Here is a 13,075-nt window from a genome sequence, read left to right as displayed (position 1 = left end):
AGAGACTAGGATTGCAACCCCTGCTTTTTTTTGTTCTCCATTTGCTTGCTAGATCTTCCTCCATCCCTTTATTTTGAGCCTATGTATGTCTCTGCATGTGAGATGGGTCTCCTGAATACAGCAGACTGATGGGTCTTGACTCTTTATCCAGTTTGCCAGTCTGTGTCTTTTAATTGGAGCATTTAGTCCATTAACATTTAAGGTTAATATTGTTATGTGTGAACTTGATCCTGCCATTATGATATTAACTGGTTATTTTGCTCGTTAGTTGATGTAGTTTCTTCCTAGCCTCGATGGTCTTTACATTTTGGCATGTTTTTGCAATGGCTGGTACTGGTTGTTCCTTTCCATGTTTAGGGCTTCCTTCAGGGTCTCTTGTAAGGCAGGCCTGGTGGTGACAAAATCTGTACGCATTTGCTTATCTGTAAAGGATTTTATTTCTCCTTCACTTATGAAACTGAGTTTGGCTGGATATGAAATTCTGGGTTTGAAATTCTTTTCTTTAAGAATGTTGAATACTGGCCCCCACTCTCTTCTGGCTTGTAGAGTTTCTGCCGACAGATCTGCTGTTAGTCTGATGGGCTTCCCTTTGTGGGTAACCCGACCTGCTGCTGTGCAGACTGCAGACTGCTGTGCTAGCAATGAGGGAGGCTACGTGGCTGTGGGACCCTCCCGGCCAGGTGTGGGTATAATCTCTTGGTGTGCCTGTTTGCTTAACGCACAGTATTGGGGTGGGAATTACCCGATTTTCCAGGTGTTGTGTGTCTCAGTTCCCCTGGCTAGGAAAAGGGATTCCCTTCCCCCTTGCGCTTCCCAGGTGAGGCAATGCCTCACCCTGCTTCAGCTCTCGCTGGTCCGGCTGCAGCAGCTGACCAGCACCGATTGTCCGGCACTCCCTAGTGAGATGACCCCAGTACCTCAGTTGAAAATGCAGAAATCACCGATCTTCTGTGTCGCTCGGGCTCGGAATTGGAGACTGGAGCTGTTCCTATTCGGTCATCTTGCTCTGCCCCCGAGTGGGATTATTAGAATGAAGGTAAACACTGTCTTTAAGAAATCCTACAAAGGATATAGTGTGCCTATGGAATGTCAAAAATTGTACTTCATCAGTTGTTCAAACTTCATGACTTTGCAGCATTCCAGTGTTGCAAGGTCACGTGTTTATTCACTCCTTGTGCAGTCAGCACACACTGATTTTGCCTTTGTGTCAGAATGTGACACTCCATTTGGTTGGGGTCTGTTTTATGCCTTTACATTTATCTTCCTGAGAAGGAACCATATGGCCAGTTTTTCTGTAACCAAATATCAAAAGACACAGGTGGAACAGTTTTATGTCTAAGAATTTCATGAAGAGTGTTTGGAATAATGTAAAAAAATTTTTTCCTTTTCCAATTTTTTTTTTTAGTTGACAAATAATAATTGTACATATTTGTGGGGTACATAGTCATTGCATGTTTTGATACATATATAGTGATGAGATCAGGGTAATTGGCAGGAATCACCTTTGAATTCATATGATCCATATTCTCAGGACATCTGTAGCCTGCAGCTGCTAGAATGGCCATCACATTCTTTTCTTTCATGTAGAAGAGAAAGAGCGCCATTGAATTCCCCCTTTGCCTACTGTGAAAGCAAAACTTGCAAGTGACAGGGGAAAGTGCATGAGATAAGGAGAGAGCTGGGACAACTTTCATAGGGGCATACAGTCTTCTGGGCTTCTGTGGCTTTGGAATCCTGTGCCTGAGAATGTTTGAGAGCCTCTGCTTTCTTAAGGGCTCTCTCTGCTGATATTTAGAAGTGAAGCTCAGATTTCAAGGGTAGAAGGGAAGCAATTCAGAGTCGTTTGTGGCTACTTTTCATGGTTTAGTAGTGCAGCTGTAAGTCATTTCATCAAATCTTGATTTCTTGTTCACTTAACAAAAATAAAATGTAGCTAAAGAGTTTACTAAACCTTTGATAAAAATATTATGAATGTGTTTTTATAACTTCCAGATTTAAGGACAATTAAATTTAAGAAAAAAAATCCCCACTCATCACTTTAATCCCTTAGACCCAGGTTAAGGCACCCAGCCTGATAATAACAACAACTTCCTTGTATTTGAAGACAGTATTGACTACAGACAGTACCAAGGAGTCAAAGTCATGGCAGGCTATCTTGGGAGCAATCTCCCTCATGAAGCAAGTTTTCCATTTAAAGATGAAGCATGAAAATCAACATCTATTTTATAGAAAATAGGAAATATTTAATATATATAAATTTATTTGCTTTGGCAATTATTTATTTACAATTGATGACTGATACCAACAATTGAGGTAAAAATATACATGAGGTATAAATATAATATTTAAATGCAATAGCACACTTTATTTCCATTGGCAAGATAACAATGAATAGAATACTGTGGTATTTGACAAACAAGCTTGATGCATCGTTTTTTCTCCTTTTTTTCCCTTTTCCTTTTTTAAAAAAGATGCACCGTGTTGTTATTTAGCAGTGATATGATTACTATGTGCACAAAAACAAAAAAGATAATTCGAAGAGAGGGAGAGTCAGAAATACAATCACATTTGTTTTTATTCTGTTTTAGGGATCTTCTAGGTCCTCGTTTCTGAGTGTGATTTTAGGCCAGCAGCATAGGCATCCCTGAGACTCCTTAGAAATGCAGAATCTCAGGCCCAGCCCAGACTACTTGGAGCAGAGTCTGCAGTTTCACAAGATCCCCAGGCAATTCATGTGCATGTGAAATCTGGACAAGCACCCCTCTGGGCGATACAAAGCCACTCACCCTCGTGTGCCTATCATGTTTTGCAAACACATAGGATCCCATCTCAGGAGCAGGACCAGTGTTTAGCTAGACTAAACTTCACTAGCGATCTTGCTGATGCATATAATTTGGCATATATGGTTAAATTAAAGGTGTTATGGCAGAAGGGACTTTGTTTTGCTCACAAAGCATTGCCCAAAAGGAAAATTATGGATTTGCTGCTACCTTCTTAGGTAGACATGGGAATGAAAAATTTCTAGGTCATAATTCAAACTGTATGATTTTCCTTACACCATACCAAACTCCTAGAAAGCTTTTTTATTCCTCTCAATAAAATAATTGCACATTGCTGATAACAGAAACATTATATAAATGCATATAATACAACAAAACCTGAAAACGCTCATTTGCTTTTCTTTTTTTCTCCAACACTGTTGCTAAATCATATCAATCTCTATTATGAATGACTAAAGAAAATCTCTCTCCCTGAAATCAAACACACAATAAGTTATCTGTCTCTCCATTGCTGTTGAATTACAATAAAAAGCACATTCGATTCATTAGCAGTTGGCTAAAGGGAGTCAATTTGCTTAGTCTGTACAATAATAAATAAGGTTGGGTCAAATGCATAGGTAGCTTGGACTGGCTAGTGAAGAAACACAGAAGAATTAATAAACCCGACTATATTTTCTAAAACTAATCAAAGAACATAGTTTTGGTCTTATGTTAGTTAAAAACCCTGTCTTTCAGATTGTAAAAGGTTAATGAATTACATTTTAAGAGTATCCTACACATAGCAAAATATGAATTCCCTGAAGCTGTAATGATCTAGGGTTTGAACGGAATGGTCACCATCTCCCTTTGTGTGGTGTCTGAAGTTGAATTCAGTGCAATAAGGAAACACCAATTAGCTGTGACCAAATAGGCCACTGGTCAAATAGAACGACATTTAACAACATTATGAAATGTATTTATAAAAACTTGAGACAACACAGGGGCTCCCTTTGGCTGTGAGTAAGTAAAGGCTATGATATTCATCTCGACTTGGGGTCTGTAGTGGTGGGCATGGGAGTGAGAGGTATCGTTTCTGTTTCAGTCACTCGCACTGACTCCGGTGGTCCATATCTCATGGAAATTCCATCTTACTGGGCCCAGTGGCAACTCCTCATCTAGCCTTAAATTTGGTAATGACTTTCCACCCTTCACTTTGCTTTAAGGAGGAGTAATTATTCTTTCCCTGCTTTATCCCAGAACTCCACTCTCAGTTTTTGAATAACAGAAACAAAACGACACATAAGTCTCCTTTAATGTTATTTTCCTTTGGTTAACTAATCTTTGGTTAGGCATCAGGGCGTGTTCACACCTTGGTGTTAGCAGCAGGTTCTGCACAGCTTACAGGACAGTGGAGAGATGGGGCCCAGAGCCACTTGGAAAGAACTATGTGAGGAAGGGACTCACTGAGTCAGACAACGTCCTTTTCAAAACACACAATTCTATATAAAATTGGTATTTTACATATATACAGTAAAGATGGAGATATACACACGTATGTACATATGCTATACATATATTTATTTACAGTTAAGTATATACGCTTCTTAGAAGCCTTTAAATAGCAAATTAGGCAATGCACAAGGAATAATCCATTTAATTTTAAGTAATATAGATAAATGTTCTCATTTTAAAATTATATTAGTAGGGATGTAGCCATCTCCAGGAAGGCTAAGAAAGTTCTTGGAAATTCTTGCATCTCCAACATTCCAACTTCTTAACGTTTCCATTTTTAGGCATTAACCACGTCCGTCAGTTCCTCTTTCTCTCGCTTTTTCACGTGCACACACTCTGCCATACGTGTTACTTTAGTTTCCTCTTCCCTGAGTTTGATGTCACACTGGGGAAAACTCAGATTTTAGTTTCTGGGCCCTCAGCAATGAGGGGCTGGAAAGAGTTTCTAATCCTGGCAACTTCTGCTGCACACAGATGTCCAAAGCCTTTGCTGTACCATTCTGGGGAGTGACCTCTGTGGGGAAAGAAATCAGAAAGGAAGTGGGAAAGGTTTTTTTTTCAAATCACAGCAATTAGTCATGGTGGACAGGGCTGCCCTTGGGCCCCGATGACCAGTGCACCTGCAGACAGTTCGGGCTGCTGCGTCAAGGGGCTCAGGACCTCATTCTGCCATCAGGGGCCTTGAAAACGTACTGGCTGCTAAGTATTCATGCTCTCATTTCAGTAGTCATCAGGTGCTTTCAAATGATACCAACCCCTCAGGGTAAAATGAAAAGATTCAGATGAAATCCAGAATTGACTGTGAAAACTCCGTTTTGTCTACCCAGACCAAGAACTGGGTTTAGCACCATGAATGCCTTGAAGGGGTCGGATTTAAGTTATTTTCTTCTCAAAGAACTACCAGAGGGAGCAGCAAAAGGGGGCAGACATAAAGGAAATACACGGTCGGGCACGGTGGCTCATGTCTGTAGTCCCAGCAGTTTGGGAGGCTGAGGTGGACAAATCACCTGAGGTTGGGAGTTCGAGACCAGCCTGGCCAACATGGCGAGGCCCTGTCTCTACAAAAACATAAAAATTAGCTGAGTGTGGTGGTGGGCAGCTGTAGTCCCAGCTACTGGGGAGGCTGAAGAGGGAGGATCACGTGAGCCCAGGAGGTGGAGGCTGCAGTGAGCCCTGATGGTGCCACTGCACTCCAGCCTGGGCGACAGAGCGAGATCCTGTCTCAAAAAGAAACACAAGAGAAGGGAACTCTGATTTACTAAGTACATACTGTGTGTCAGGCTCTGTTGCTGGTGTGTGTTTCATGGGAGAAAGACAGAAATATAAGTGGGCATAAAGCAGAAAAAAAAGGCAAAGAGCTGCAGAATTTCAGGAAAGGGGGAATGACAGAGGGGAGGCATACGTAGCCACCTAGGAAAGCATGCTAATGGCAATGAGGAAACAAATACCGTGAAATAAGAAATCGAGGTGACATCCCTGCTGCTGGATGTGCTGTACAAGCTGAGACTCCCAAGATCTGAGCCTGCCATTAGGGGAGTCAGCACTTACTTCAGGTCTATCCTGCAGATGTGAGTCAGTCTCGACTTGCCAGAGCCACACGGTTCTATCAAGTACTGCGAGTCCATCACCACTGCTCGCACGCCACCCAGGAGCTGGGTTTCCTCGTGCTCCACAGAGAGGGACACCAGGGTACACATTCCTTTGGGCAAATCAGTCTTCCAGGTCCTGTAGCAAAACAATCCACACATCAGAGTCATGACGGAGGGAGGAAGAAGAACCTGAACACAGAGCTAAGGTTTGTGTTTATATTTTCCTGCCAACAACCTGGGCTCAGATTCCAATGCTAGTGACTTGGATTAAGCTAATGGCTTTCATAAGCTTGTGTAAAGTTTATACAGAGAATTTCAAAGCAAGGATCTCAGTCTGGGACTTTGAGGCCAGAAACGGTCTTGCAGCTTTCAGATCTGCATTTGGAACTCCCAGCTCTGCTCAGCTGTGGAGGCTCCTGCCCATTCTCGAAGAGGTGGTTTTACAGTTTCGGAATTAGAACTCACCCATTCGATTCATTCAACAGACATCAATTAAGCACCTAGATATGCCAGGCTCTGAGAAGACACCAAGCACATAAAGATAGACACAGTCCAGGAGGAAAAACTGACACTCTAAACAGAATTCTAAAAGCACCGAGGTAAATGCACTGATAAGGTTATGCACAGAGGGCTCTGGGATCGCACGGAGCGGGCTGCGGGAGGAATATGGAGAAGGCTTCCTGGAGGAGGGGATGCTCAAGGAGAAGTGAACTGGTATGCTTAGCTTGAAGGAAAGGAAACATATGTGGGCCTGCTTATTGTCTTCATATACTTGAGTGGCTCTTGAGTGGGAGAAGAAGTGAATATGGTTGATTTGACTCCAGAAGGCAGAGATAGAAAGGCACATTTCTGTGCAGGGAGAGAAGCACTGTCTAACAATGTACACTGTTCAGAAATGAAATGGGCTGCCCTGGGAGGCAGTGAGTTCCCTGTTCCTGGAGCTATTCAAGCAGAGGTGGCTACCCCTTGAAAAAAGGTTGTGAATGGGAGTCAGGAGCTATGCGAACATCTGTGTAACAACCTCTAACTTACCTTTCTACCCCAGGGATCTATAATAATAGATCGTTTTATTAGAATTCCCATGATTTACTCCACAAATTCTATTCCCTTACTAAGCTATCTCCTCCATGATTTCACCCTGTCCTCCTACACCAGGAAGAGAAATGGTGATATGTGCTTGACAAGAACTTGGGAATAACCAAGTCCCACACAAATGCTCAGCGACTTCCATGCTGTGACTACTCTTTTCATGAACGACGATGTGATAAATCGTGACGACTGAAAGTTGTAGAGGTTTGTCAGAATAAATGGGAGAATCTCCAGCATCTCTCAGCGGAAGCTCCCAAGGAGCTAGCAACGGGTGTGACATGAGAGACAAATGCGGCAATCCTGAAAGGTGACCAGCCTCATACGTGCTAGACTAGACTGGAAGATGCTCTGAAGACAGGAAGCATCTCGGCCCTGTGCCTCCTCACCACACTTGTCACTTTCCACCTCCTTGTACCCTACACATAAGGAATTCCTGTTGTTAGGAACCAGATCTGGTTCACTGTTAGCCGGTGGAGGACTGCATCTCTTCTCCTTCAGGGCCTCACGGTCCACTCCACTTCTTCAAGTCTTGGATAAAAATCAGTGCAGCGAGACCCCGCCCTGACCATTCTAATGAAAATTCCATCCCTTACTATCTCCCTATCTCATACCTCCCGGGATAAGTAAGCCCGTCTCCCTTGCTTATTTTTTATGGCCTTTCCCCAGTGAAATACAAACCCCGAGAGAGCAGGAGAGTGGTTTCCTGCATTCACTTGGCATACCCAGAGCCTATCACAGTGCCTGGCACGTGGTCGTGATGGAACAAAGCACTGATAAATAGCAGGCTGGTGGGGTTGCTGGATGGATGGAAGGAGGGAGGTTCTACACACAGACTCAGGCCCTCAGCCTCCTCTGGAGGGAGGGAGGAGGCTCGCTATGGCATGGCCCCATTCCTATGGCAGCCATCCTGAAACAGCTATTCAGCTTTCCACTTGTGGAGTGAAAGCATGAAGTTTAATTCCACCAGATGACTCATGTCCTAATAACTTTGGTAATATGCCACCCTTATAAACTGCCAGCATTCTCCACCAGGATCCCAAGGAAGCAGAGATAAATACATATATTTGGGGAAAACTGACCTTTAAAAGTCAAGGTTCCAAGGGCCAATTCCAAAGTCATAAAGAGCTCATGTGAAAAGTAACCTTTAGTTTGCCATCAAAACTGGTTTCATAAAGTGTTTTAAATATAGATTTGGGAGTTTCACAATAGGTTCTTTTTACATTGCTGATCTGTGACATGAGACAGAGTTTGCCAAGATTTTCAATAAAAAAGGATATATTGATCTAATTACCTTTTATTCAGGTTCTTTAGTACCCTCGATTTCTGTTCTGGCTGATGCAATGCTGCATCTCTACTGTGCAAACTTTCTATGATTGGTTGAGCATCCCCTTCCAAACTCCGAGAGCAGGGGTCTGGAACTCAACCCTTACCTCAATCAGAAGCAGTATTTCCTTGGCAGACACAGAATCCGCAAGACTCTTCTGGACCTCCAGGGCAGTGCCAAGATTTCTTTGCCTGGTAACTAGCTATGAGCATCTGAAGTTATACAGATGAGTTCTGAAGTCATGCCTACCCCAGCCTTGAGAGTTACACACACTTTCCCAGGGGAGAAAAACAAAATCAGAAGAAAAGCCAGTCAGATCCATGGTTGCATAATTTGGCAGAAAGTGCAACTGGACAAACAGCAGCTTTTCTGGGCCGTCTGCTCTGAGGAAATGAATAATATTTATGGCCTAATCAACTGTGTGCTCCACAAGGAGAGGGGCAATCAGAGAGCCCAGGCAGAGCTGTAGGCTGGGTGAACAGTCACAGGAAGTCAGGCATCAACACAGAAAACTCAGATGTCACTGAGGGAAACAAGAGCCGGCTTGGTGTTCCCCATGGAGGCTGGACTTTGGTGGGAGATACCCGGAAGTGCTCACATCTACAGCTCGTGTCCTGCCTTTGGAACAGAACATCATAAACTCTAGAGTCAGGCTCACCTGAGAACCACGAAGTCTCTGGAAGGATGGGGGGCCATGCTGTTCAGCACGTACTGGTAGATCTCTGTTTGCCTGTCTAGAGTCTCCACAACCTTCCACTGCACAAAGTCCTCGTCCCACAGGTGGCGCTCTCTCAGCACACGGTTCAGGACCACTGAAGGGGGCGCTTCCACCTCCACAGAAGCCTTCCACAGCTTCAGCGGGTTCCCGTCGCCCACCTTGGGAAAGACAACGTCAGAAGCTGAAGAGGCTGTCTGGGAAATGGGTCCAACATTTTTTGTTTGGGCTTTTAGTTTTTCTGTCATGCTTTGCTGGGTGTTCAAAAACCATCACTGATTATGTAAATTGAGAGTGATGCTACATACCTCAGGTTTAACGTTTTAGTCCTGAAGCTTAAAAGAATAATAATGATGATAAAAATAATAATCACCAACACACCCGGTGGTTACTGTGTGCCAGGCACTATTCTAAGCCATTTGGTTTTTAAATCAGCCTTCCTCTGACAGTGGTACTCTTACAATGTCCATTTTATAGATGGGAAAGCTGAGGCACAGAGAGGTGTGTGACTTGCCCAACATCATACAGCTAAGGGGTAGAGCCAGGACCGGGATCCAGCTGTCTGGCTCCATGGTTTACTCTCTGATTATACACAACAGATCTCTGGACTGAGTCTTTGAATGGTTCATGTGCCTTAACTGTCCATGTGTGTGCCCAGCCCTGTGGACACAGCAGCTGTTTTCAATGCAAAAACAAATGTCTGATTGTTAGCTGTGGCTTTCTGGGGGTGATCTTTTTCCATCCTCTGAGATTACCTTTTTGAAAGCAAGATCTGTATTGTCTGTGCTGGAGCACGTGACCCATCCCTTGAACTTCTCCTTGGCTTCTTTCTGGAGGCCCTGGATGAGATGATTCAGGTAAGTGTGGAAAGTTGCCCCACTCTCCTCCAGCTGCGTCCCCAATTCTTCCAGGGTTGGCACGTGGATCTCAGCCTCCACATATGAGTTACGAGACTGGGCCACCAACTCGTGTGGAACCTAGACCAACGGATGCACGAAAGGGCAACACACTGAGCCAAAGAAATGCTGAGACTCAGAAAGCAAAGCCGTTTCACCCACAACCCGGCTCTGAGCCATGGGCCGAGGGCCACACGGCCGGAGATGTTTTTCTAAGATCACTGCCAAGGACGGGAGGGGCCTTCCTAAAGTCAGGAAATACAAATATGTTTCTGAGGCTGTATTTATTATTCAAAACATTGCAATGACTTCCCCTTTATTCTTTCCATTTCCCTTTTATTTTACCTTTAATGTCTTTTTATTCAGTTTGGCAAAATGTGGGCTCAGACAACTTTACCCACCGTGAATAAGACTTAGACAGACTTGTGAAGGGAAACATCAAACAGGACTTGGGAATAGCTCTACTTTTTCAGCACACTTTTCCCATTGACAAATGCCAATTCTATCACAAAAGTATGCCACAAGTCTGGTTCACTTACTTCTTTTACCTATCTGTGGCTGTATTCATAAGCTGTCATCGGTTCTTAGCAACAAAGATCCCTCAGTATTACACACACACTCACAGATGTTTAACCTAATCAAGTCCCAAGGTAAAATCAAATAGAACATAATTGGCTGACTGGCCTTGGACCTGACAATGGCAGGTGATGCAACTGTTTGCATGAAAACCATCAGGTCTTCATACCATGGGTATGAGTTCTTGATCAAAGCCTCAATTGTAGAGCTAGCTCCTCAGCTTTCTTGGAAGCACACACCAGAGCTATAGCATATACTATTGTCATTATAACATCAGGAACAAACAGATAGAAACCATAAATGTAGCAACAATCCCAAGTGTCTTATCTAGTTCCAAAAGCGACTAGGGAGGCGGAGGCTCGAGCCTTTTGCTCACCTCAAAAAGTCTGTCGCATTCCATGATCATGTGCGCGAGCCCCTGAGCTGCTGCCAGATTCTCGTTGAGGTCCTTTTGATCTGGCTTCCCGGTGGCATATTTCTTCTGTATGACTCTGTAATTGAATATGAGTGTGCTAAGCAGATCCCACACCAAATAGCTTGTCACAATACCAAACTCATCCCTTTTGTTTTCTGTTTATACCCAGATGCTATCCAGATCCCAGGCTTTTGTGTTTCCAAATAAAAACAATGATCACATATCTTAGATATTCGGAATCGGGCTAACAGTCTGACAGTTCACAAGGAAAAATCTTGGAAAACTAAAAGGGCAGGAAGAACAGCGGGGGATGAAATTAATCTATTTTTCCAAAGTTTGAAGCCCCTTAACTGCAAGCTCCTGTGCTTTGGTCTTAAATATAGCCTTCTAAAGATTGTAAAATACTACTTTGTGTATATTTTTCTCCTCACTCACACAGACAACACAAAACTCAAGCTTTCTGGATCACAACTGGCATTCTTCAATGCTAGCTCAATAATTCTATGAATCTGAGGCCCGTGAATTAGGGTGCCTCACAAGATTTTCTGATTATGAAAAGAGTGTTGACAAATCCTGAAGTTGAAATGTAGCATGGAGACCTGTTTTATCTATCTATAATCTATTATCTATCTCTCTCTATTATGTACCTATCAATCCTCTCTTTATCATCTATCATCTATTTATCATCTATCTATATAGCTGTCATCTATGTATCATCTATCTATCAATCTATCGTCGATCTATCTACCCACCTATCTATAATCTGTCTCTCTATCAATATATCCATTCATATCTATCTATCCATTTATCCATCCATCCATCCATCCATCCATCCATCCATCCATCCATCGTCTTATAAACTGTGGGAATGCCTGCTTTGGGATTACTGTTGTTACTGAGAAAAAAACCCACCGTGGAGAGCTTTCTTTCTTCAGTAAATTAAGATGAAAAAGGGAGGGGGCCAGACACACTGCCAGGTTCATGGGCGTCATCTGATTCTCTTCCACCAAGTTGACGACGTCATTCAGGAAACACAAGAGCGTCTGCAGGACCTCCCTGTTCTCATCGGCCAGTAGCAGGATGGCAGCCTGCACAGCCTGCAGCCGCTGCTCTTTGGAGACATCTGAGGAAAAGTGGATGCCAGGTCATTGGAGGAGCAGACACAGAAAGAGCCAGCTGGGAGGCATTGTGTAAGCTCCACCTTCCTGGTGCGAACATGCACCCAGAGTCATAACCAACAACAATAACCAAAACAGCAGGAAAGGCACCAAGAAGTCAGTAATTGCTGAGGCCTTGCAGCTCATGGGAGGCAGAGCTGAGTCCCAACCCTTGCAACTGAACTCTGGATCCCGCAGTCTCAATGGCCAAGCAGGGTTTAGAAAGGGGCACCACCATCCTGGCTTTCTGTATTCTGAGCAATCAACCCACTCACCTGCTTTCAGAAGGCTTCTGGGTGAAGTTGGTGATTAGGACTCTGTCAACCTGGCATCCCTCTTGCCCATCCTCCCTGACAAACAGTTTGGGAAGCCCCTTTCAGGATGCCCAGGGCTCCGTGGGACATGGTTTGAAAACCACTGGGTTAGGGAACAGTAGCCTTGCCTTGCCTTTCTCCACCCCTGCCAGCCAGGCCGTGATGCCAGTGCCGCACAATTCACCGGGAGTGGTGTTGAGCTGCTGGGACCTCTGACCTCATTCTTAGAGGGCCAGCTTCTCGAAGGGAAGCCTGTACATCTTCCTTTTTCCTACAAATCTCCCAGGGCTTGCTTTGCAGGATGCCTGCTATTGACTTCACGTGGAGACCCAGCCTCACCTGTTCCATAATCTTGGGGTTTATGGAAATGGAGGCTGTGCTTGGAGAAGAAAAACCAGGCTGCCTAAGGTTATGGGGGATGTCTGGCCCTTCTCAGTCCCATCACCCTTGAGGGTGGTCCTCATGGTGGCGGTTGCTGGTTATGCAGGCTTACCAGGGAATTGGTTCCAACAATATGAGGTGAACGAAGTGGAAAACCACACCAAATGAGTGATAGGTGCTGCCTTTTGCTGCTCCCACCCGTGGCTGTGTTTATTTAGTGATCAGTTTAGTCTTCTCACCGTGAAAGACATTGTCATAAGCTTGCTTCTGTCGACACTGTTGTCTTTCTTAAAACGCCATGTTCTGGTACAGGAGCCTCCACACTAGGGTGTCTGCACTCTCAAGGGG

General features: G+C 44.1%; 1 protein-coding gene across 6 annotated transcripts in view; it reads right to left on the bottom strand.

The window, feature by feature from the left end:
- Positions 1–2,238: 2,238 nt before the first annotated feature.
- The window catches only part of STARD13 (StAR related lipid transfer domain containing 13), a 346,341-nt gene continuing 335,504 nt past the window's right edge, over positions 2,239–13,075 (bottom strand). For all 6 annotated transcript variants that reach the window (XM_030922317.1, XM_030922316.1, XM_030922314.1 and 3 more), the window contains exons 9-14: positions 11,788–11,998; positions 10,837–10,951; positions 9,744–9,965; positions 8,932–9,149; positions 5,820–5,996; positions 2,239–4,785 (exon numbers count right to left, since the gene is read on the bottom strand). In XM_030922317.1, the coding sequence (XP_030778177.1) occupies positions 4,668–4,785; positions 5,820–5,996; positions 8,932–9,149; positions 9,744–9,965; positions 10,837–10,951; positions 11,788–11,998 (1,061 nt within the window). In that variant the 3' untranslated portion in view covers positions 2,239–4,667. The remainder of the gene's footprint in view (positions 4,786–5,819; positions 5,997–8,931; positions 9,150–9,743; positions 9,966–10,836; positions 10,952–11,787; positions 11,999–13,075) is intronic.

The sequence above is a fragment of the Rhinopithecus roxellana genome, chromosome 18 (genome assembly GCF_007565055.1).
Source record: "Rhinopithecus roxellana isolate Shanxi Qingling chromosome 18, ASM756505v1, whole genome shotgun sequence".
NCBI lineage: Eukaryota > Metazoa > Chordata > Mammalia > Primates > Cercopithecidae > Rhinopithecus > Rhinopithecus roxellana.
Note: the sequence above shows the minus strand (reverse complement) of the source record. Positions and strands in the feature narration are given on the sequence as shown.